At 43.9% G+C, this 23,089-nt stretch overlaps 2 protein-coding genes and 1 pseudogene across 2 annotated transcripts in view; 2 read left to right on the top strand and 1 right to left on the bottom strand.

Annotated features, from left to right (window-relative positions):
* Positions 1-613: 613 nt before the first annotated feature.
* On the bottom strand, positions 614-1,877 carry LOC116550825 (annotated as a pseudogene).
* Positions 1,878-7,459: 5,582 nt separating this feature from the next.
* Positions 7,460-19,157, top strand: LOC116551042 (spidroin-1-like). The gene is made up of 4 exons (XM_032277240.1): positions 7,460-7,527; positions 7,986-8,259; positions 8,864-9,730; positions 16,650-19,157. The coding sequence occupies exons 1-4, from the start codon at positions 7,460-7,462 to the stop codon at positions 16,656-16,658; spliced, it is 1,218 nt and encodes a 405-aa protein (XP_032133131.1). The 3' UTR covers positions 16,659-19,157.
* The window catches only part of DYRK1A (dual specificity tyrosine phosphorylation regulated kinase 1A), a 138,980-nt gene continuing 123,447 nt past the window's right edge, over positions 7,557-23,089 (top strand). Inside the window, exon 1 of the mRNA XM_032276887.1 lies at positions 7,557-8,259. The gene's annotated coding sequence lies outside the window, so the exon portion shown is untranslated. The remainder of the gene's footprint in view (positions 8,260-23,089) is intronic.

Below are 23,089 nucleotides of genomic sequence, written 5' to 3'. Positions count from 1 at the left end.
GCACGATCTCGGCTCACCTCAACCTCCGCCTCCTGGGTTCAAGCGACTCTCCTGCCTTAGCCTCCTGAGTAGCTGGGGTTAAAGGCATGCACCACCACACCTGGCTAATTTTATATTTTTTTAGTAGAAACTGGGTTTCTCCATGTCAGGCTGATCTTGAACTCCTGACCCCAGGTGATCTGCCTGCCTTGGCCTCCTAACGTGCTGGGATTGCAGGTGTGAGCCTCTATGCCTGGCCCTTGTTTTATTGATTTTTTTTTTTTAAGCTCACAAAAACACTTTTTATTTGAGGCAAAGAGAAGTCTTGCTGAAAGGATTACCAGTTTTAAGAAGTCAAGACTCAACTGTTAGTGACACTATTTTGACCTTGTAGATTTTGCTTCTCCTCGATCAGAAAAGGCTATTCAGGTTGAGAAGGGCAAAGAAAACTGGAAGAGACATCTACTTTACTGATGCTGCTCTTCAGACCCAACCTAAGCTAGATAGAGCTTCACTGTCCATCCAGAGGCTGCTGTTCTACCACTGAGTGACACGGGTCATGCTACATTTGCAAGAAAAATGAGACAAGAAAAACGGGTGTAGGTTGCTCGGGGCTGAGCAGACATCCACAGCTTCAAAATTCTTCACGGAAGGGGTAATCCCTGTGGGAGGCACAGCTCAAAGCGTACACCCTTCCAGTTCCTGTTATAGAGATTAAGGTGGTCAGATCCTGGATGCTCATTCAAAGTCAAGGACCTTCAAGTTCTCAGCAATGTGTTCCAGTGCCACAGACTTGGGGACCACCACTAAGTTCCTCTGCATGGGGAACCGGATCACAGCCTGAGCTGCAGTTTATTTTACGTGGCTGCGACAATCTGCATCCTGGAATCCTCAGGAGGGAAGGTCCTAGGGCTGGCCCAGGGCCAGTTGGGAGAGCTAAGGGGGCTATGGGCAGTCGCCATGTTGCCTCTGGACTGGCAATACCGGATTAACTTCTCCTGCGTTAGGTATGGGTGGCACTGGAGCTGGTTAACCACTGGCTTCCACTTTAAGCCAGGTTTGTTTAAGATCCTCTTGGCCGGGTGTGGTGGCTCACCCCTGTAATCCCAGTACTTTGGGAGGCCGAAGCAGGCAGATTACAAGTTCAGGAGTTCGAAACCAGCCTGGCTAACACGGTAAAACCCTGTCTCTACTAAAAACACAAAAGTTATCCGGGCATGGTGTTGGGTGCCTGTAGTCCCAGCCACTCGGGAGGCTGAGGCAGGAGAATTACTTGAACCTGGGAGGCGGAGGTTGCAGTGAGCCAAGATTATGCCACTGCACTCCAGCCAGGGTGACAGAGTGAGACTTCATCTCAAAAAAAAAAAAAAAAAAAAAAAGAAAAAAATCCTCTTGACCTGGAGATGGTTGAAGTTGGAGATGCCAATAGGTTTCATTAGCTCTTCATCTACCAGCTCTTCCATGGCTGCCCATGTGTCCACAATGTTGGTGTCACTGGGACCACGTTGCCTGACTCATCCAACAGGAAAAATCCCTTCCCAGGCTTAAAGCCGGTTGGCCAGTGGATGAGGTGGAGGTCCAGGCAGTCCAGCTTCAGGGCGCTGAGCGTCTTCTGGCAGGCTCCTCTCACCAGGCCCTTCCCTTGGGTCATGCACCACAGCTTGCTGGTGATGCAGAGCTCCTCAAATTTTACTGCCTGCCCCCTGAGCTGCTCCTGCATGCCCAACCCCTACCAATGCATTCTCATTCCGGTACACGTGGGTGCAGTTAATGTGGCGATACCCAATGTCGATCATCAACCTCACAGCCTTGGTCACCTGGCCTGGAGGGGACTTCCAGGTGCCCAGACCCAGGATGGGTATCTTGGCGCTGTTGTTGAGCACGAGGTGGCTGGCCATGGCCACTGCGCTTCCCAGATGCCCTCCCGAAACCATCTGTCTTATTCCTTATGCTTTTTATGTTATCTATTTAAAAAGGAAATATAAAAATGGATTTTTTGCCTTTAGAAGTCTGGAAGCAAATCAGGAGATGGGAGTGAACAGATGTGTTTGCTGTCCTTCATAAATGAATGTTTTGCTATCTGTCCTTGCCCTTATGCTGCAAAGAGTGCATCTGGGATCTAGAAATTAGCAGACTCAGCCACACAGAGGTCCTGTCTAGACCTCTGTTCAGTGTGAATGCCCACATCTATAGTTTCTCAAACTAGGTGCTACCTGAGTGAGCTGCCAACTGTACAGGGATGCTTCAGTTTGAGAAATACTGCTGTAAGAGAGTTAGCAAGCTACATGGTAATCACTAACATTCATGTATCTCTTCAGTGGAACTTTCTTCTTCTAGCTTAGCTGACTACAACAATCTTTCCTTTGGCACTGGGGAAATTCCATCCTCCTTAAGAACAAAATATTTTCCACTTCCATACAAATCACAGAACAGTGTCCCCTAAAGTTTTATGGTAGTCAGAAGCCTTGGATAGTTTGGAGGAAAATAGCGAAAAAAAGTTCGCAGAAGCTCATCATTCATTTACGAATACGAAACAGGCAGGACGCACTGGCTCACACCTGTAATCCCAGCACTTCAGGGGGCTAAGATGGGAGGATCACTTAAGGCCAGGAGTTTGAAATCAGCCTGGCCAACATATTGACCCCCTGTCTCTACAAAAAAATTTTTTTTCAATAAAAAAATTAGCTAGACATGGTGAGGCTGGACGTGGTGAGGCATACCTGTCCTAGGTACTCAGGAGACAGAGGTGGAAGGATTGCCTGAGCCCAGGAGGTCGGGGCTGCAGTGAGCCATGATTGTGCTACTACACTGCAGCTTGGGTGACAGAGTAAGATCCTGTCTCAAAAAAAAAACAAACAAAAAACTCCAACCCTAATCAAACGAAACCAAATCAAACAGTATTTATAATATGCCAGATATGGTGTTTGTGATGCAAAGATGAAAATGTAGGATCCTTGCCCTAAAAACACTTAAGTTTAGAAACAGGCATGGAAATACAATGTAATAAAATAGTACTAACGCTATAACAACTATAAAGATATTTTGCATTGAACTGAAGCAAAAATAGGAAAAATGTTGAAAATGGTAGCAGTAAATGTGCAGATCAATAAGTGCTGTGGAAATATTAAATGATGTTCACTACATACTTAGATTGAAAAGCCAAGAAAATAGCCAAAACTTTCAAGAACTATTGAGCTAATGAACCAGGGCAGGAGGTGATCTTTGTAGAATTCTGTGCCCCCTGCCTAACTTTAAATTCCATGTACTTAATTGTTTTTCACAGTTTCATTAGGGCATTTTCCTCAAGCTGTTAATTTTGAGGAAGCTATTATATACATAGGAAGCAACATATAAAAGTGGATTTCAAGTCTTGCCAAGATGTTGCAAAATATGATTTCTTTTTTTTTTTTTTCTTTTTAAAGATGGTGTCTCACTCTGTCACCCAGGCTGGAGTGCAGTGGTGCCATCCCGGCTCACTGTAACCTCTGCCTCCTGGGTTCAAGCGATTCTCCTGCCTCAGCTTGTGGAGTAGCTGGGACTACAGGCACCTGCCACGACATCCAGCTAATTTTTGTATTTTAGTAGAGACGGGGTTTCACCACATTGGCCAGGATGGTCTTGAACTCCTGACCTAAAGTAATCCAGCCACCTCGGCCTCCCAAAGTGCTGGGATTACAGATGTGAGCCACCACGCCTGGCCACAAAATACAATTTCAATATATTCTGAAACTGTGGAATGCACATTTTAATAATTTCATATTTACTATCTAAGCTTTAATGTCACAAGAAAAGAAAATGTTAATGGCAATTCATAAAATAATATTGGTAAACATGTTTACTTGAAAAGGAAAGCAATTAACATTGTCTTCTCTTTCTCTTTATTTTTAACGGCACTGGCACTGTGAGAACCACATATTAACATAAACAACTTTGTAACCTTATTCTGGGAGAGAGTCCTTGTTTGCAGGTGTCTGGTTAAAAGGAGGAAGGAGGTCAGGCGCCATGGCTGATGCCTGTAATCCCAGCACTTTGGGAGGCCAAGGCGGCTGGATCACTGGAGGTCAGGAGTTTGAAATCAGCCTTGCCAACGTGGAGAAACCCTGTCTCTACTAAAAATACAAAATTAGCTGGGCGTGGTGGTGCAGGCCTGTAATCCCAGTTACTTAGGAGGCTGAGGCAGGAGAATCACTTGAACCCAGGTGGCGGAGGTTGCAGTGAGCCTAGATAGCACCATTTGCAGTCCAGCCTGGGCAAAAAGACCAAAACGCTGTCTCAAAAAAAAAAAAAAAAAAAGAAAGAAAGAAAGAGGAGGAAGGACAGCAAGAGCAAGAAACGCTAGCCCCACTTGGGAGATGGCTAGGAGAGGGAAGATGGCCGCAGGTACATTGACTGGGGTGATATCCGTGTATCAATCTAACAGCAGCCCATGGCCTTCCATTTTTCTTTTCTTTTTCTTCCTGTTTCTTTTTGCAGTAAAATCTCAAAAAGGAAATCAATTAAAAAAACCAAAAAACAAAAATCAAATAACTCAAAACACCTCTCTCTGCCTTCCCAAATAAACATCAGGTAGATATACACAACTAGGGCACAAATACACAACAAACATATTTTTAAAGTCACAAAGTGGCCAAATAAATGCAAAAAAAATAAGAGAGGGTGGTAGGGTGTAGGAAACACTATCATCACGTATTACTTTTAAGAGTACAACTTGGTCAAATCACTTCTGAGGAATATTTTGGTAACATGAATCAAAAGCTTTTTAAGTATGCGTATTTTTATCTGAAGGAAATAATTGGACAGGTGTATACAATGGATGTAGGCCATGTTTACGCAACGTTATATGTCATGACAACAAAAAGGAAAAACTTCCTTAAAAAAGAGAGGAGCAGTTAAATTATGGCCTATTCAACTGATGGAACACTAGTAGCTGTTAAAATGGTGATCTAAATTTCAGTTGATTAACACTAAAATGTGCTCATAGTATAATTATAAGTAAAAATGGCACGAAACATATCTTCCATGTTGTATGTGGGTGAGTGTGCTCATGTCTCCCTAGGAAAGTCTGGAAGGACATATGCTAACATGAAAATACCAATATGTTTCCTTTTTCTGGGTGATATCTACGAGTAATCCTTACCTCTTTATTGTTTTCCATATTGTAAAATTGTCTGTAATGACCATACATGACTGTTATAGTTTGTTTTTAGACCTCAGGTGCAGAGTATTAAGAATTAACTCCTTGGCCAGGCGCGGTGGCTCACACCCGGAATCCCAGCACTTTGGGAGGCTGAGGTGGGCAGATCACTTGAGGTCAGGAGTTCAAGACCAGCCTGACCCACATGCTGAAACTTTGTCTTTACTAAAAATACAAAAATTAGCCAGGTGTGCTGGCGGGCACCTGTAGTCCCAGCTACTCAGGAGGCTGAGGCAGGAGAATTGCTTGAACCTGGGAGGTAGAGGTTGCAGTGAGTCGAGAACACGCCCCTGCACTCCAGACTGGGTGACAGAGCGAGACTCGGTCTTAAAATACAAACAAACAAACAATAAAGCTCGTACAAGGTAGGGAGCAAGTGAAGACCTTTACCCAGAAGTCTGTAAGAACATAGGGGTGTCAGATGCCAGGCCACGCCACTGTCCAGGGAATTGCAAATTGTTCACCTTCTCACTTGGTGTGAGGGGGCAGCGATAAGAATATTGGTTAGTTTGTGTGTTTGTCCTTGGAATATTTATTTGGGTTATAATCCTCAGCGAGATTACAACTACTGGACTTTTAGTCTTAGAATAGTGCATCACCAAGAGTGGCCACTAACAGATGTGACGCCAACCAAAAGAAACCACCATCTTGGCATGCATCTGTGTGTTCGTTTCCTATAGTGCCACTACAAAGTACCAACAACCTGGTGGCTTAAACAACAGAAATGTATTGTCTTGTAGTTCTGGAGGTCAGAAATCCAAAATGAAAGTGTCAGCAGGGTTTGTTCCCTCTGACAACTGTGAGAAAGAACCTGTTCCATGCTTCTTTGCCAGCTTCTGGTGGCCTTGGGTGCACCTTGGTTTGGAGATGGCCACCTTCTCCTGCTGGTGTCTTCATGTTGTCTTCCCTGTGTACGTGTTTGTCTCTGTCCAAACTTCTCCTTTTTATAAGGACAGCAGTCATTTTGGATTAGGGATCATTCTAGAGACTCTACTACCACATAATCTTGAAACATCTTGGTGGAAAGAACACGGGCTTTGCAATTATACCTGAGTTTGAATCCTGGCTTTACCACTTACTGGTGAGCGGTAACTGCCTTGAGAAAGTCATGTCATTCTTCAGGACTTGCTTTCTCATCCACATAATGGGGATGTCATGTTGCTGTGAAGATGAGAGATACTCTAGAACGCGCTGGATAAGTGGAGGCTGTCACTACCTGTGAGCAGAGGGCCTTTGCTTTTCAAGGTGAACAGTCTATGAATAAATACATCTGTAAGTGACTCTAATGGGGAGATTCTTAGACGACAAGGATTTCATCTGTGAACCAGGTCAGTTGGCATCTGTACCGGAATCCTTCCTGCCTACATGTGATCACTTGTTTGGAGCCAGCTGTAATTTACAGGTTACTTTTAGGTGAAGCCTGTATAAAACCATTTTACAGCATTCCAACCTGGATGTGACATTTGTTGACCAATGTGTGCCATACTGGGGGTGGGGGGAAAGGGTGCAGCCTTCTAGATATGAAGACCAGCAATGCCTTCTATTCCCACACGTTTATAATCTCGATTCTGCCCCACTCTGATAACCTTCCAGGTTGATTTGAACTGAAGACAAGGACATATATCTTGAGACACTATCATACTCTGTTCAGGTTATCCAGAAGATTATGGAAGTTTCTTCCATTACTAGGGATAAAAATTTGACTTAAATTTAGCTTAGTATTAAAGGTTGCAAATACGTGCTCAGATAGAAGCGAAACCTTGGGTGAATGGGATGGGGACAGGAAGGAGAGACCCACGAGCAAAGAGGAAGGAGTTAGTTGTATGGGTGGAAGTTTGAGCTTGGGAGGAACCAGGTAGCGACCTCTCCTCTGAATAAGGGGCGCTCTGGGCCACTTCCTCTTTCTTCAGAACAATTAAGTTGACCGTGGACTTTAATCACATTAGCAGGACAATTTTGAAACAATAATCCGAAAGAACTTTTGCCAGTGACTGCAACTTTTTGGTATCATGGAGATCAGACCGAAGCAAGCTATTTGCCTGATTACTTTTTGATCAATTTATTTTTGGTTTAGTCAGGCTCCTTTCCAAGTCTGTGCTAATCCGAATGGTTACCTTAGTATATCAATGTCCTAGTAACTGTAGCAAGGACATTTTGTTGGAAGTCATTTAAAGCGGGTGTCTTTGAGTCATGTAGCACAGATAGCGGCATTTACTGAGTTTTTTACACCTAATATTGTTCATAAGATTTTATCTGTTGCTACCATATTTGTGAAGTTTATAAAAAATGGGTTATGAACACTATCACAAGGTGGCAAAATCAAGCTTAGAAATCAATCGATTAGTGACTCTGCCGTAAAATAGTATATACACACACAGTTTTTAGTTATACATTTATTAAATACCATTAGAGTTGGTACAAAACACAATTTTTAGCTGGTGGCTCTCTACTGATTACAAAGCAGCCAACATACCATACTGGGGTTTTCAAGCCTCGGGAGCTCACCCAGCAATACGTAGCCAGGCAGAAAGGGTAGACAGAATAAAAATCAGTGAAAGCCAGGATATTAAGAGTTTTGATGGTTAAGTGGGCAAATTAAGACTCTGGAAACCGAGAAGGTGTATGGAAAAGAAAACGGCGGAGGTGGACGACAAGGACACAGTAACAGCACAAGGGAATTCACAGTAACAGCACAAGGGGCATTCCGATGGAGCAGACAGGCTGCACCCAGAAAGGTGGGGAGGGGTTGGAAGCAGATGGGCAGACACGAGCGAGCGTGCACAGCCTGAAAAAGTTTTCATGATGGCTCCAGCCTAATTTCCCAACGCTGGTCTCCGGCGCCACAAAACCCGAGCAGCCCGACCGGAGCCGGGTGCCAGCCGCAGGGCCGCCGTGGCTGGCGCAGCGTCCGGAATTCCTGCGATGTCTGGGGCGCGGCGGCGGCTCCTCCCCGCCCCCACCGCGGCCTCCGCCGGCTTTTTCCGGCGAGGGGACCGGCGAGCCCTTCGAAGAACCGGCTCCACGCGCGGACAGCCGCGGCCGGCGCGCTCCCCCGGGAGCGAGGCGAGCGCCGCGCCCGGACCGCGGTGAGAGCCCTCCAGGCACTGGCTAGCGGGGTGGGCTTCCCGGGTCCCCGCCCGAAGGCCGCGGCTTCCCGACCCCTCCCCCGCCCGGAGCCGCGCGCGCCCCCCCCACCCCCACCGGCACAGGCGGGGCTGCGGGCGCCGGCGCGGAAGCGCGGAGCGCTGGGGCTGCGGGGGCGGCGGCGCGGGAGGCCGCGCGCGCTCCCCGGGCCGCAGTCGGCGCGGGCGCGGGCGCGGCGGGCTCGGGGCGGGGCGAGGCGGTCGGGAGGCGGCGGGCGCTCGCGCACAGGCCGGGCCGCCGCCTCGCCCCCCCTTCCTCTGCCCCTTCCCTCCCTCGGCCCAGCGGTCCCCCTCCTTTCCCCTCCCCCGGGCGAATCACGCGCCCTCCTCTGACACTCGTAGCGGGCCTGAGCTCCGAATTTATCCTTCACGTGACCTGAGGGGGGTTGGGTGGTTGGCTGGGGACGGAGGGGGAGACGGAAAGGAGGGAACGGAATCTGCCGTTACCCGAGCAACAGGCCCCGCCCGCCGGCTCGGGGCCGGGGGGCGGGAGAAGGACGTCAGCACGTCAGCCGGGGTTTTGCGTTTTGATTGACAGTTGCTATAGCGACCGGGTCGGTCCGTCGCCATTTTGTTGGTTGGTTTTTTTTTAAACCCTTTCGCTTCCCGCCCGAATAATAATAAAAAGCCCCATTGGAGTGAGGCGGGGGTGGCGGCGGCAACCGCGGCGGGGGTATCCGGGGAGACTGCTGCCGTCGCTGCTGCTGATCGCGGCCCAGGTCGGGCTCAGGGAGCGGACACCCCGAGCGGGGGGTGCGGGCGCCGCCGCCGCCGCTTCTGCTGCTGCTGTTCCTGCTGCTGCTGTTGGTGCCGCTGCCGCCGCCGGCGAGCGGGCGGGACCGGTGTGAGTGCGAGTGTGTGTGCGAGGGAGCGTGTGCGAGGGCGAGTGTGCGCGCGGGTGTGCGGGTGTCTGCGAGTGTCTGTCTGTCTGTGCGGGGACTCGGGGGCGGGCGGTTCGGGCTCTCCTGGCGGAGCCGCCGCCGCCGCCGCCGCCCGGGCCCCGGCGCTTCTCGCTGCGCAGGTTCGGAGCGCGCGCCATTTTGTGAGATTTACAAAATCCTCTTCGGGAAGAAGCCGCCTGCAGCAGCCGCCGTTCGGCGCCCGGCCTCGTCGCCGCCGCCCTCCACGCCGGGCCGGGCCGCGCGGCCCCGCCGCCGGGACTCGGGGCCCGGGGACTGCGGTATTTGCCGGGGAGGGGGCTATCGCCTCCCCGGCCCCGGGCGCCGCTGGAATCGCGAGCCGGGGAGAGACTGAGCAGGCTGCGGCGCGGCCAGAAGCCGGAGCGCCGGGGGCGGAGAGAGGCGGCCGGGGCGGCGCTGGCTGCGGAGGCCGCGGCGGGAGCGGGAGCGCGGCGCGGGAGCCCGAGGCTGAGACTCACCGGAGGAAGCGGCGCGAGCGCCCCGCCATCGTCCCGGTGAGTGTCCGGCCCGGCCGCGGCCCCACCCGGCCCGGCGCGCGGCTCCCCCGGCGGCCCGCAGCCGGGCCCGCGCCGAGGCCGGCCGGGCGGAGGGAGGGACCTGCCATTTTAGGAGGAGGTGCCGCGGACCCGGGGCTGGCCGCCGAGGGAGGGAGCCCCAGGCCCGGTCCCGGAGGAGCGGCGGGCGCGAGCGGAGGGAAAGTTGCGGAGGGTGGGAGCGGGGGCCGCGGCCTCCGGGGAGCCGGGGCCTGGGGGGCCGCAGACAGCGCCAGACCTTCTCTGGCCGCCCGGGCGAGGGGGTGGAGGTTGTCTTCCTCCTCCTCCTCCTCTTCCTCCTCATCCTCTTCCCCCAGCTCCTCCCTCGTCCCTCCTCTCGGTCCCCACCAGTGTGGGAACCGCCGGGGTGCTTCGCAAGGACAATGCACGGGTTAAGAAAATGGGGCCGGCTGCTGGGTGGGCGAGGACGGCCGGGCCGGGCCGGGCGCCGGCGAAGGTCGGGAGCCGTTGCCTCGGCGGCCCTGGGGGTCCGCGCCGGAGCGAGGGGCACTCGCTGGCCTCCGAAGTTGGGCGGGGAGCGCGAGTGTCCCCGGCGGCTCGGGGTGGAGGGATGACCTGCTCGGCAGCCGGGGGAGTTGGTCGCTGAGGAGGTGAATTAGGATGGATACCTGTGTATCACCACAAAACTTCACGAGTCTATTTATAGGCACAAACCCACTCTCGCTTCGGAGCCACCAAAGCTGCTGAGTAGCTCAGCACTTGGCGAAAGGCTCCTCCCTAATCTGAAATAGTTAAAAATGGTAAAATTAGTGAGTCAGTGACTCCGGCTTTTTGCCTGTGCCTTTCACCCGACCCTAGGTGACACGAATCCTGTAATCTAGGCGCAGCGCATGAATGCCAGCACCATTTGGTTCTTGAATTCCACCCAAATTGTCAGAAAATACACCTTAGAATATTGTTTTTACACCCAGTTAAAGATTGGGACGAAGAGTGCCAATGCTGTTCTCAGGGTTTTCAGTGGATTGACGAGCTTGCCCAACCAGTAGGAACTGTTCCCATTTTATAGATGAGGAGACTGAGACTGGAGAAGGGCACTGACTGGTCTAAGGTCATACAGCTGGGAATCCAGGAACCAGGAGGCTGTAGCCAGTCTGGACTCGTAAACCACTAGGGTGTAACTCATTATTAGAAATACTGGCAAATTTTGAAGTGATTCGTGTGTGAATGACTCAGGACTGTAACCTAGAGATTGTATCCCCGTACGTTTTTTGTCATGAAGAAGTAAGGTAATGGTAGTGAGCCCTCTTACTGAAACTTTTCAGTCCTTTTTTTCCCCCCAAGAAAACAATGTAGTCAATTTTTGAAAGAAAGGAATTAAAAGTATTCCTTGGTGTGTTTTGTACTTCACACTTAATTTTGATTATAGTAATCTTCTGAGTATTGATGAGTCATAAGAAAGTTTCGTGTAAAGTTATGTTTATTTTATTCTATGAATGCTTAAGGTTCCTCTGTGACCCCTTTATACTTTGTGTCCAAAATGTTAATGAATATTAACACTTTGATTTTGGGGTGCTTTAGTAATTCAGTGGAATTACCTATAGCTTTTGTTTTCTTAAATTTCTTATATGTTAAGTTACTTTAAGAGAATATTGTTTTCAAGTAGACTTTTAAAAATGTGAGGCTAGAACTAAAGTTTCATGTGCTAAGGTTTTAAACTGCAGATCTTTTCAAAGAAACTGGTTATGAAAAAAGCTTACTCGATTATAGTTTTTTTTTTTTTTTACATGTATTTCAGGTATCCCAGTGCAGGATTTTCCTTGGCATAGCAGTGGTGTTTATGGTAGCTGTCCAAATTTATTTAGATTTCACACCATGCCAGAAAGTTAAGGATTCCTGTCAATGTCTACACACAGTTCTCTTGTAAGACTAGGTGTAAAAAGTTTATTTTTACCTCAAGAGAGGCAGACGTTCAGAGATTATTATAGGAAGAAGAGTCTCCTCTTGTGTTTGCACCATGAGGGCACACTCGTTTTTACCTGGTGGGTGTTGAAAAAAGGTTTGAAGGAATAGACTTGAATGAATGGTAATGATTGGTAGGGGTGGGAAATGGACTAAGTGACCTAGTGAGATCTTTGTTATTGTTAGGAATTTGAGATTTAAGTATAAGATCATTTCTCAAACTTTTTAAAGATATTTTGGTGGAACCTGTTAGAAACTTAACAAACACGTTATTTTGTGCAAGGGATTTAAAAACTAGTAAGTCCAGGTTTTTAGAGGCAGTAACATTTAAGATAATCGAAAACGTTCTATATTAGCGCAATGTTTTGTTAGGGAATGTGGATAGTAAAAACGACCAGTTGTTAAAAAAATTTTTTCCCTTCTAAAATACTGTCTGATGTTTGCTCCTTAGTGTTATTTACGAGAGTTACTGTTATGGAGAGTTAATGTTTATGACTTAATAAAGATATGGGGGTGGAGAGGCCTAGGTAACTGCAACAATGTATTTAAGCAATTTACATTGGGTTTTTATAGTGCTATGAATATTTATCTGCAAAAGGAAAATTCAGGATACCTTGTTATAAACATGATAAGATGGTGACCTTTGGCATGCATTTTGTTTTGTAACTACACAAATGAAGTGTTAATTTGGATTCAGTCTTGGTTTTCACTTGAAAACCATTTTTTTTTTTTTTTTAAAGAAGCTTAGAAATTTAGACTGCCCTGAGGTGTTTTTGTGTGCCTGTTTATGGTTAAGTATCTAGTTATGAGAAGAAAATGTGGATAGAATTAACTATTATAGGCGAAAAGGGAATTGCCTTATATATGCCATTAAACACAGACTAGTAGAAGATTGGACTTCACTTGTGATTTTCTTGGTACTTGTGATTAGGTGTGTGCCAGTTTGTCTTTGCTTTGACATTAGCTTTTCTTGTATTTCAGAGGGCTTTCACATTTCCTATACATACATAGGAAACAGTTTCACTCTGCCTCCCCCCCCCAGAAGCTTATCTCAATCCAGCAAAACCCAAAAACTTCCAGAAAGTCTTTATCAAGAACTTAGTGCTTCATCCCCAAAGTTGTGTTAGTCTTATTTTGTAGTATTCATAAGCAGTTATTTAAGCCGAACTAAGAATCTTTACTCTCTGTTGAGTGTTTCCGTGATTTTACCCCCCATTTATGTTTGTCTATTTTAGATTTAGGAGTAAAGATATTACTTGAAACTATTTTATGTGTTTCTTGAAACTTGATACTAATAGTTTGCCCTGTGAAAGTGAGTTGTGTGACTAGTAGAATAGCACCTTATGTATATATATAGTGGTTTTGCCTTTTAAAAGACTTTTTACCAGATGTTATCTTGACTGTTGGGCAACTATCTGATGGCTGGAGAAGTTGTGGTAATTTATAATCCAAAGCTAGCTCAACTTTGGATTAAAAAGTTTGGAGAGTTAAAATTTGTGTTTAATTACTTGGAAAAATCAGCAAATTATATTAAATTACCTAAAATTTCTTCTCAGTTGCTCCCCAATGAAAAAAGCTTTTGAAATCTTGCTTTATGTCAGTGCTACAATGTTAAGCTAGAGTTGTAATGTTTACTGTAGGGGTGTTTGAAGGTGAAATGTAGACTTCATGTGACTGAAATAATAATTGAAGGTTCATATTGGGTAATTGAAGACAGATCTTATTTCTTAATCTGCTGGCTGCAAGCAGCCTTAGTTTTTTTTTTTTTTTGTATGTGAAAACAAAATGATGTGGAGATATTGCACTGTAGAAGCCAGCTAGGTATTTAAAAAGTTAAGCGTTTGCTTCGATATCCTACTTCCAAAGTACTAAAATGAGTGAGAATTGTTTGCCGGAGATAATACCTTACATTGAACACCAAAAATAGTGTGGTTCCTTCTGGGCATATGTTTTGCTAATGTAGAACCATTTTGGTGTCTTGGCAATTGATTCTTTTACCAGAGCTATGTCTCTTCTCTTCTAGAAGGTGATTTTTAAAAGATGGTATTAAAAACTAAGTTTTGACAAATTACATATGTGTATATATAGACACACACACTTTGTTGTGAGGCACATGCTCATATCTGATATACAGTGAGTAATAGCTTAAAATGTGTCCTTGTTCTTCTTAGTGACTATTCTTGTTGTATCTCCCCATGTTAGAAAAGTTTAATTGATTTTTGGAGGGGGCCCACTGAGATGGTTTAACATGGAATGAAACTGGCTTTCAGCATCAGCTCTGTTTTAAATAATCCCTGTTCATTAAATAACCCCCTAATTTTCCTGAGTGTATAAAATTTCCAGTGACAAGATTTGATTTTTTAATTTTTAAAAAGCTTTCACAAAAATCTTTTCTGTATTATCATTATCTATATTATTCGATAATATAGAGCCTTTGTGGCATCTTGGCAGTTGGCTCTTCTACCAGAGCTATGCGTTTTCTCTTCCAGGTTTTTCAAAAAAGCTTTCACATGTCTGTAAAATGTTCTGGACGTGTATGGTTAAGGCTTGCATCTCGGCACCCGTGTATTCAGGCAAAAAGATGCTTGAGGCCAGGTGTGGTGGCTCACACCTGTAATCCCAGCACTTTGGGAGGCCTGGGTGGGCGAATCACTTGAGGTCAGGAGTTCGAGATCAGCCTGGGCAACATGGTGAAACCCTGTTTCAAAAGAAAAAACATCTTGAATTGTGACATTTGTCTGCTTGCTATTTAGTTACAGACAGCAGTTGAGGCAGCATGATGCTGTGGAAAGATATCTTGCCCGTGAAACTGTGAAGAGTCTCCAGTCTGGCTGATCTGAGTCTCAACAGGTTCTGTTGGCTGTGTGACTTTAGGCACAGTGATTTCACCAGACATCAGTTTCTTCATCTGTAAGATGAGGTTGATAGTAATTAGCATAGGAATCTTGTGAAAATTGAGATAATGCATGTACATTTCTTCATGGATTTCTTTCTCCCACTTTTCCTCTCATCTTCATTCATACTCATATTGTGATCCTAGCATAAGTATTTTCTTCACGGAGACCCACCCCAAACCCTAGTCCAGGTAGCTTTTTTGGCCATTCTTTTTTTGGCCAAGCAGGACCATTTGTTTTTCTTTGACAACTGTTACTGCAAATACAGTTATTCATATATGTTCACATATATAATTGTTCATTTAATTTCAGCTTCTCCTTCTGAGATTTTAAAGTCTGTTTGGACAGGAGTAAGGCTTTCTTGATGATGGCTATAACTCCAGTGCCTGGCACAAAGGGAGTTTAGGTTAATGGAATGATGGAATGCGGAACCTGTATGCGGAATCCTTCCTGACTACCACTCCTTAGCCATGTCATCTTGGGCAAAATAGCTTCTCCTTGCTTCAATATCCTATATGTCAGGTATAGATAGCACTGGCTGCCTTCCCCAGGATTTTGAGAGTATGAAATGAGACAGTATAATGAAATGCTTTGTAAAAGTGTAAAATGCCATGTAAATATAAAATGGCACAGTAGCAATAGTCTCAGTAGTGGGATTATCCAGTAGGAAGCTTTGTCGTGACATAAAGTAAGAATTTATAATTCGAGTTTTAGCTTTGCTGAGTTGGTTGGTAGCTGCTATTTAATAGTTATGATAAATTTAAGCTTTCTTATATGTACTACTTAGAATGTCGATGGCCCTGTTTCTGACTACGGTGGCTTAAACAGGAAGTTTATTTTTCCTTCATGAAACAACAGTATAACTTATCTAAGGCTGATATGGTGTCACCATGATATGAGGGAGCTTGGTTCCTTCTGTCTTGTCGCTTTCCTGTGCTTAAGGAGATACCATTTTCTTCACAGTACAAGGCAGCTTCCCACTACATCCATGGTCCAGGAATAGGATTTTGGGAAGGCACGTTCCATCCTTTTAAAGACAAACTGGAAGTTGCATACGTGTCTTTTGTTCATACCCTGTTGGTCAGAACTTAGTCATGTGGCCATATTTAGATGCAAAGGAGTCTGGGATATGTGGTCTTTGATAGGTGGCTATTTGACTGAAAATTTGTGTTTACTGAAAGAAGGGGAGAATGGGGGATAATTACATGTTGCCCGTCACACTTTCAAATGTTTTGAGAGAAACTTACAGAAATAAACTTTGAAAAGACAATGGATTGCTCTAATAAGTTTATTTTCTGTATTTGATCATTAATCTCTTAAACTATGGTATGCAAATTCAAATAGACAATTACTCATGCAAAATACACGTATATGGTCAGATTAGAAAAATGTAACTCTTAATAGTGAAGGGATTTTAGGACTAATAACAATTATTTTACTGACACTTTATTTTCTGATAGAAACATGGTTCTTGATTGCTGTGATTGCATCATACAAACAATATTTGAAACCTAAGCTTTTGCATTTAGTGTTAGTAGTTAACTGGACCATACTGTATGTCTTCCTCTCATATCCTTAGCAGACAATGCTATGATAACACTTGATGTTGTCAGGATTTCATAAAGATTTGAGTCACTGAACACTACAAGAAGGATGATAGCAGAGATATTTAAACACACATTTACTATCTCTCTTTAATTCCAGTGGGTGCGAAAAAAGAGAAATGTGTAAGATTCCTTTTAACTATATTATTAGATCTAGTAGGGACTTGGGAAAACTAATGGTTCCCAAACAGTCTTCTGGAGAACTTGTCAAAAGTTAAGAGATTTCTAAGCTCAGATGCTTCCCTTTCTATAGGTTTGGAGTGATGCACTGGAATCTGCTTTCTTAATAAGGACTCCAGGTAATCCTGATGTAGTAGGTACATTTTGAGAAACACTGATACAGTTCATTTCTCACATATTAGGGAAGGAGATGGGTGCAGAGGACTAGTCGGTGCCTCACAATAAGCAGGCCTGGTACTACCATTATTTTTCCTGACTCTTGGTTCTTTGTTCTTTCTACAGAAGAGGTGATAAAGGACAAGGTGTACGGAGTACAGTGGGATTTTATAGGGATAGTTCTCATAAAGTAAGTATGTGGCTTTTTATGTGGGAGCTCATGTCTAGTGAATGGTTGGCTCAATTGTCCTTTTTGCCCTATAGAAAGATAATCTGCATATTTAAATACTCAAGTGAATATTTAAAGGTGAAGTCAATATTTAAAGTGAAGTAAATATTTAAAGGTGAGAAGCTGAAGGTTTTAAATAAGGTTTTGTTAGTATCAGTACTATAGTGGGCAATATATATACAGCATTAGAGTAGATGTATAGGAAGCTACTTACTTGCATGATTAGAGGGAACAAAGGTAGTTCTTGTCCTCAAATTACTACTTCACTTTTCCGTTGCTTGTAATTTTCACTGTTGGAATTCATTCCATTAGATTAAGATAAAATCTGAATTCCCTAATTTAAAATGAGAATATTCCTGGAGGACTATTCTTTGCTTGTTATCAGGTTAGCACTTTATTTTGATCAGTTAGCTGGCTGTCATTATTATTAGATCTAGCCTGGAAACCCCGCAACACTCAATTGGAGCAGGTGTGCCTGTTTTTGCCCCCTAAAGTTGCCTTTTGGCCTGCCAAGCCCCCCTTTCCTGTACCCATACAAACCCTAAACCCCAGGCCCCACCAGCAGATGAGGAGATGAACAGAAGAGCAGAAGAATGGCAGAACGGCGCGGCAGAGAGGAGAAGGCGAGTCTGAGTGCTGAGAGGAGTTCCACTGGGGGCGGTCAAAGAGGAGATCAGCCGTTTAGTGCAAGTGTCAGTCCAGAAATCGGAGTGATGCTTGCGCTAAGAACGTTTTGGAAAGGAGGAAAGAATACAGGATGTGTGCCCTTTCCTGAGAAAAATGAAGGGTGTTTGAGAAATGTCAGCTTGTGGTGTGGTCATGGGAAGGTTCATGTGAAGATTCTCTGGTGGTCAGAAGTTGTGTTAGCCTGCCTCAATGGCTTCCTATCACTGAGAGCGTTGGCACCAAGGGTAATTCTGTCTAGGACTCACTGCACTTGATTAACTATTGGACTAGAGGGCATGTCCCTGTTTTCTTACTGTTTTATTTGTTAGGGCTTCTATTTGAGCAGTCTTATAAAACATAATATAAGGTACAGTTCTGATCATCTAGATTATTTTAGTTTTTAAAGATCTACAAGTAGTGTATAGTTGAAAAAACACAAGCCCTATGGAATGATAGCAGATAGCAGATCATTTCCCCCTTCTCATGCGCCATAATAATAACTATTCAGTTTTTCCTACCAGAAATGTATGCATGTGTACATCCCAACACAATTATTTTAATATGTATTGTGTTAGAGAACTACGTATAAGCCTATTATTTTTAAGTGCATAGACAGTAGGTGTATGTGTATGTGTAAATGTACACATTGTCAATGTACTTAAAACCCAAACCAAATGGGATCATGCATACTAATCACAGTTTTGCAACTCAGTTTTGCAACTTTTGGTTTATCTTAGAAATATTTCGATATCAGCTCACAGAGCTCCCGTTTGTTTTTTTCTTTTTCTTTTTAATTTGAGATGGGGTCTCACTTTGTCACTGAGGCTGAAGTGCAGTTGCACGATCATAGTTCACTGCAGCCTTGCCCTCCTGGGCTCAAGTGATCCTCACACCTCAGCCTCCTGAGTAGCTGGGATTGTAGGTGTGCACCACCATGCCCAGCTAATTTTTAAGTTTTTTGTGGAGACATAGTCTTGGTATGTTACCTGGGCTGGTCTTGAACTCCTGGCCTCAGTGATCCTCCCATCTTGTCCTCCCACAGTGCAGGTGTGAGCCACTGTACCCAGCCCCTATTGGTTTTAATGGTTGTATCCTGTTTTATGGATGTACCACTATTTAGTCAGACTGCATTAAAGAACATTTAAATTAATATTTTTGCTCTTTTAAACAATGTTGCTGTGTACTTCTTTGCATATATAGTTGTGTTCTGTGAGTATTGGCAATAGGATACCTATTTATAAGGAAAGTGGCTGGTTCACCAGGTTTATACACATTTGAATATGTATTGCCATATTGTCTTCCAGAAAGTAGCACTAGTTTATGCTTTCACCAGCAGTGTCTGAAAGTGTATAGTTTCTCAAATCTCACCAACACTGTTGTTATCTGTCTTAGATTTTTCTGAATGTAATAGGTGAATAACGATGTCTAGTTGTTTGGATTTGCATATCTTTAATTATGACTGAATTTGAACACCTTAAGTTGTGCTATAAGCTTTTTATTTTAAATAACAAAATATTCTTCATCAGATATGTGCTGTAGTTGAAGTATTTTCTGGTTTCCCTTTATTTCTTTACTCTGTTGGTTGAATAACTGATGTTTTGATAAATTGTAAATGCCTGCAGAAAAGAGGGCTCTTGTTCTTCAATTGACAGAGAACATTTCTTCAGAAATGTTCTTCAGAGGACATTTGCATGTTCTTTGTATGAGATATGAGTGGTGATGGCAGAAGCTTTTGACTACAAAAGTGAATAAGATTTGGTTACATCTGTTTTTAATGTTGAGATAGGTGTGTGAATACAGGAAAACTTAAACACAGACGAGACCATGGCTGTTAACAGAGGGCTTTACAAGTGGAGAGCTAGAAGGGCACAGGAAGTAAGACAGTTCTGGGGATTTGAGTGTGTATTGTGGAGGAGATGGGACTGGATCTTGATCTTGAAGAGTGGATAGGCTTTTTGTGGTGGAATCTGGGGACTTGACAGTCTACTGGATGAAGTCACGTGGACAACCACTGGTGGTGGGCGAGATGAAGGTGACTTTGGAGAATGACAAGAATCATATGCCTGAAGCGTCAGATGAGAGAGGGAGGGAGAGTGAGTTTGGTATGCTCAGGAAGTGAAGGGGACAGTTGTGGACATGAGAGGGGTGATGAATCTTAAATTTTATAAAGAATTTGAATTTGGGGCGATTGAGGGTTTTTCAGCAGGGAATGAGGACAGATCTCTGGGTTAAGGGGAGGTGACACTGTAATGTAAGAAGGAGGGTTTGGAAGGCAGGACCATTCTAGATGTAATGTATAAGCATGAGGGAATACGAAGAGGTGAAAAGTAGAAGACAGATGGGAAAACCTTAAAAATATTCTTAATTATACTTTAATTTCCAACAGACCAAAGTGAGTATTTCTGGATTCAAACAGCAATGTAACCAAGTTTTTGGATAGGAAGAAGAGTATTAAGCTTTGTTGGCAGCATAGTAAAAGGTTTTAGGAATGCAGTGATTGGTTTAGTGGGACATGGAGAGTATTTCGTACTGAGGACGTGAAGGAACTGTTGAAGAACAGAAGATAGAATTATTATTGTAGTTCAGAACTTACATTAGGAACAGGTGGAAATAATTTGCAGCACCATTAAATATGAGCTAAAAAATGGGACAATGGGAAAAAGCAGTGTTTGAAGCTGTGAATCTGTAAAGGAAAAGGTTGTGTCATAATTCATGGTTTGGAAAATAGAGAGTAGCTGAACATGTGAGCAATTTCATTTTTTCTGAACATGTTAGTATTTGCCTAAAAAAATCTCATATTCTCATTAGCTGGGCGTGGTGGCGTGCGCCTGTAGTCCTAGCTACTCGGGAGGCTGAGGCAGGAGAATTGCTTGAACCCGGGAGGTGGAGCTTGCAGTGAGCCGAGGTTGTGCCACTGCACTCCAGCCTGGTGACGGAGTGAGACTGTCTCAAAAAAAAAAAAAAAGAAAAAAAGAATCTTATATTCTCTTTATTTTTACATGTATCCTAATTGGAAGATTGGTTATTTAAAAAGCGTTTATCTTGTAGGGTAATAGAATGTTTACTGGACACCTGCTGGTGCCACATATGGAACTGAGGGCCTGGGAATCAGTGATGAAACAAAGGCCACGCCTGTCTTTGCTATCATGGAAGTTATGTTCTGGTTGGGGGAAATCTTTAATAGTTCCTGAGTAGGCTTAAGGACTCAGTCTAGACTGGACATCAATTAAATTTTCCTTAAGGTGAATGTAGAGCCTATAAAATGGAATAATTTTTGATGTTGCTTTTGAAGGTCAGAAAATTTTTGTTTCATTTTAGAATCCTTTTAACAGTTAATTTTGACTTAAGAGTTTGTTTGATAAAAAATAAGACTCTAGTCCATAAGACTAATACTGTCTGCTGAAAAATTTGTTCTGATTTGGTTATTTTCCTTGAAAAGAATAACTTATCACAGTGGTTTTTTACTTTATATCAAATGTTCATTGTTGAGAGACATTGCTTCTGTGATATAAAAGATTATTTTGGAAAAGTTTTTTGAAACAACAATGGTAAGAAAACTAATAGGATCTCAATGAGTATTTCACAGTTTATTTTATTTTGCATTTCCTTGTTGTGCTTCTGTAGTACAATTTAAAACATCAGTAAAGCTAGGTAAGTTTACCTAGGAATTGGCCTGAAGGCCCACAGTTACTCAGCAATATTAGAGTCAGCTATGCAAAGGGAGAAGCCAGACATTTTGAGATTCATGGGAGACAGTTTGTAGGAAGGCTGTTTGCTGAGTAAGACAGAGATATAGACATGCAAAGTAAAGGATGTGGGTCTATAGGGAAGGTCAAAGAATAAGGAAAGTTCACTTGAGTGAGCAGAAATGGAAGAGGGATTTAAGCAAATAGATGAACAGGAATTTTCTCTCTTAAAAAAAACCTACAAAATTTTTAAATGATTTATTCTGACTTTTGGGGTAAAGAACTACATTAGTCACAGGACCCGTCAGCCCTGCCACCTGAATGATCTGGATCCAGTTTACTTACTCTTCTCACTGGTCTCCAGATCATGTGACTCTGCGGGCTCCTGGTCTCTGCATGTGCTGCTTCCTTGGTTTGGGATCATCGCTTCTTTCTTTTAGTTAACTTCTCTTCCTCCTTCAATTTCAGCTCAGATATCACTTAGTCAGGGAAGCACCTTTCCTTCAGCTCTTCGCTTTTAAAATCTCATCTGCTCGTACTCTTGCTTCATACCGCTTATTATAGTTGGTAATTTTTTTAGTGCTTGTTTGATTAATGCCCTCCAGAGATCGGACCAGTAGTGTTTTGCACTCTCTTGCAATCTGAGGGGTTGGTAGGGTGCTTGGCACGTGGTAAACACTAAATAAACATTTGTTGAATGAATCAGTGAACTACAATCTTTACTAATTGGTCTCAATGACCAAAGCTTAACAGTAGGAAGATGTTTGTGCACTTGGAGTGAGAGGAATAGAGAATATGGGAGCTTTGAGGAAAAAGGAAAAGGTGAATTTTTTTAAAGATAGGATTAGAAAGCTCTATGTAGTTAGGAGAAAGAAAATTACTTGTGGAATAACTCAACAAATGCATATGAAATGCCTACTATGTATTGAGAACTAGATATTGTGAATGTGGAGTCGAAAGATTCTGCCTTCTGTGTTAAAGAAGTATATATGTAATTGTAGTAGTTTATTGAAAATGGGGACAGTCCTTAGTGGTCATTAGGAACAGTTATAAGTCATGGAGAGGAATCACCCTGGATCAGGATCTTCTTCACTGTTCTAGCTGACACAGGGAAGTTCATTCAGCAGTTATATCTGGAATGTAGCTCCAGCGTTTGTAGTAGGTGTCAGGTGCAAATTGAATATAAGTGCTATAGCCAGGTGTGGTGGTGCTCCCTGGTAGTCCAGCTGCTCAGGAGTCTGAGGCAGGAGGATCACTTGATTCTGGCAGGTTGAGGCTGCAGTGAGATGTGTTTGTGCCGTTGTACTCCAGCCTGGGCAGGTACACCCATAGTGAGACCCTGTCTCAAAAACGAACAGCAGCAGCAACAACAACAGCAGCAAAAATCCCTGTAGCTTTGATTTTTTTTTTTTTTTAAAGACAGAATAGATAAGTTCATTTTGATTCTTTTTGGCTTTAACTTCAAGTTTGGACAACAGAACAGAAAGAATGAAGGAAAGTTTGTAGTATGGACAGGTTTTCAAAAGAATGAGTTGTGTAGTTAGAAAATTACTGAAGCTATTGTTGATCTTGTCAAGTGAACGAGCTTTCTTAAAGCTTGTAAGAGATTTGTTTGGACATAGTTTTGTAATCTTTTTCTGTGACTGGTGTCTGTAGTAGATACTAGGAAAAGTGAGTAATCAGATGATAACTTGTTGCAGGTCTTTCTGCCTGGCTCCATGTTAGGTGGTTGGGACATAGTAGTGAATCAGATGGATATTCATGGTTCCTGCCCTCATAAAGCTTTCTTTTTAAAAAAAAAATTAAACTTTTATTATGGCAGTGGGTATCTCACTATGTTGCCCAGGCTAGTCCAAACTCCTGGGTTCAAGTGATCCTCCTGCCTCAGCCTCATGAAGCATACGCCACTTTGCCTGGCTCTTGAAGCTTTCAGTTAGCCAGAACTCCGTGGAGTGAAGTGTAAAGGAAAACCTGGCTTGTGGCTT

Source organism: Sapajus apella, unplaced genomic scaffold (genome assembly GCF_009761245.1).
Source record: "Sapajus apella isolate SASKATOON/1434 unplaced genomic scaffold, GSC_monkey_1.0 scaffold8, whole genome shotgun sequence".
NCBI classification, from domain to species: domain Eukaryota; kingdom Metazoa; phylum Chordata; class Mammalia; order Primates; family Cebidae; genus Sapajus; species Sapajus apella.
This window is presented reverse-complemented; position numbering and strand designations above follow the sequence as displayed.

Bases quoted from the DNA above. Each gene is read 5' to 3' on its own strand.
- LOC116551042 (XM_032277240.1), top strand. From the start codon at position 7,460: ATGGGTTATGAACACTATCACAAGGTGGCAAAATCAAGCTTAGAAATC. The intron at 7,528-7,985 runs GTAAAATAGTAT...TGATGGCTCCAG, and splicing joins AATCGATTAGTGACTCTGCC to CCTAATTTCCCAACGCTGGT. The intron at 8,260-8,863 runs GTGAGAGCCCTC...CAGTTGCTATAG, and splicing joins AGCGCCGCGCCCGGACCGCG to CGACCGGGTCGGTCCGTCGC.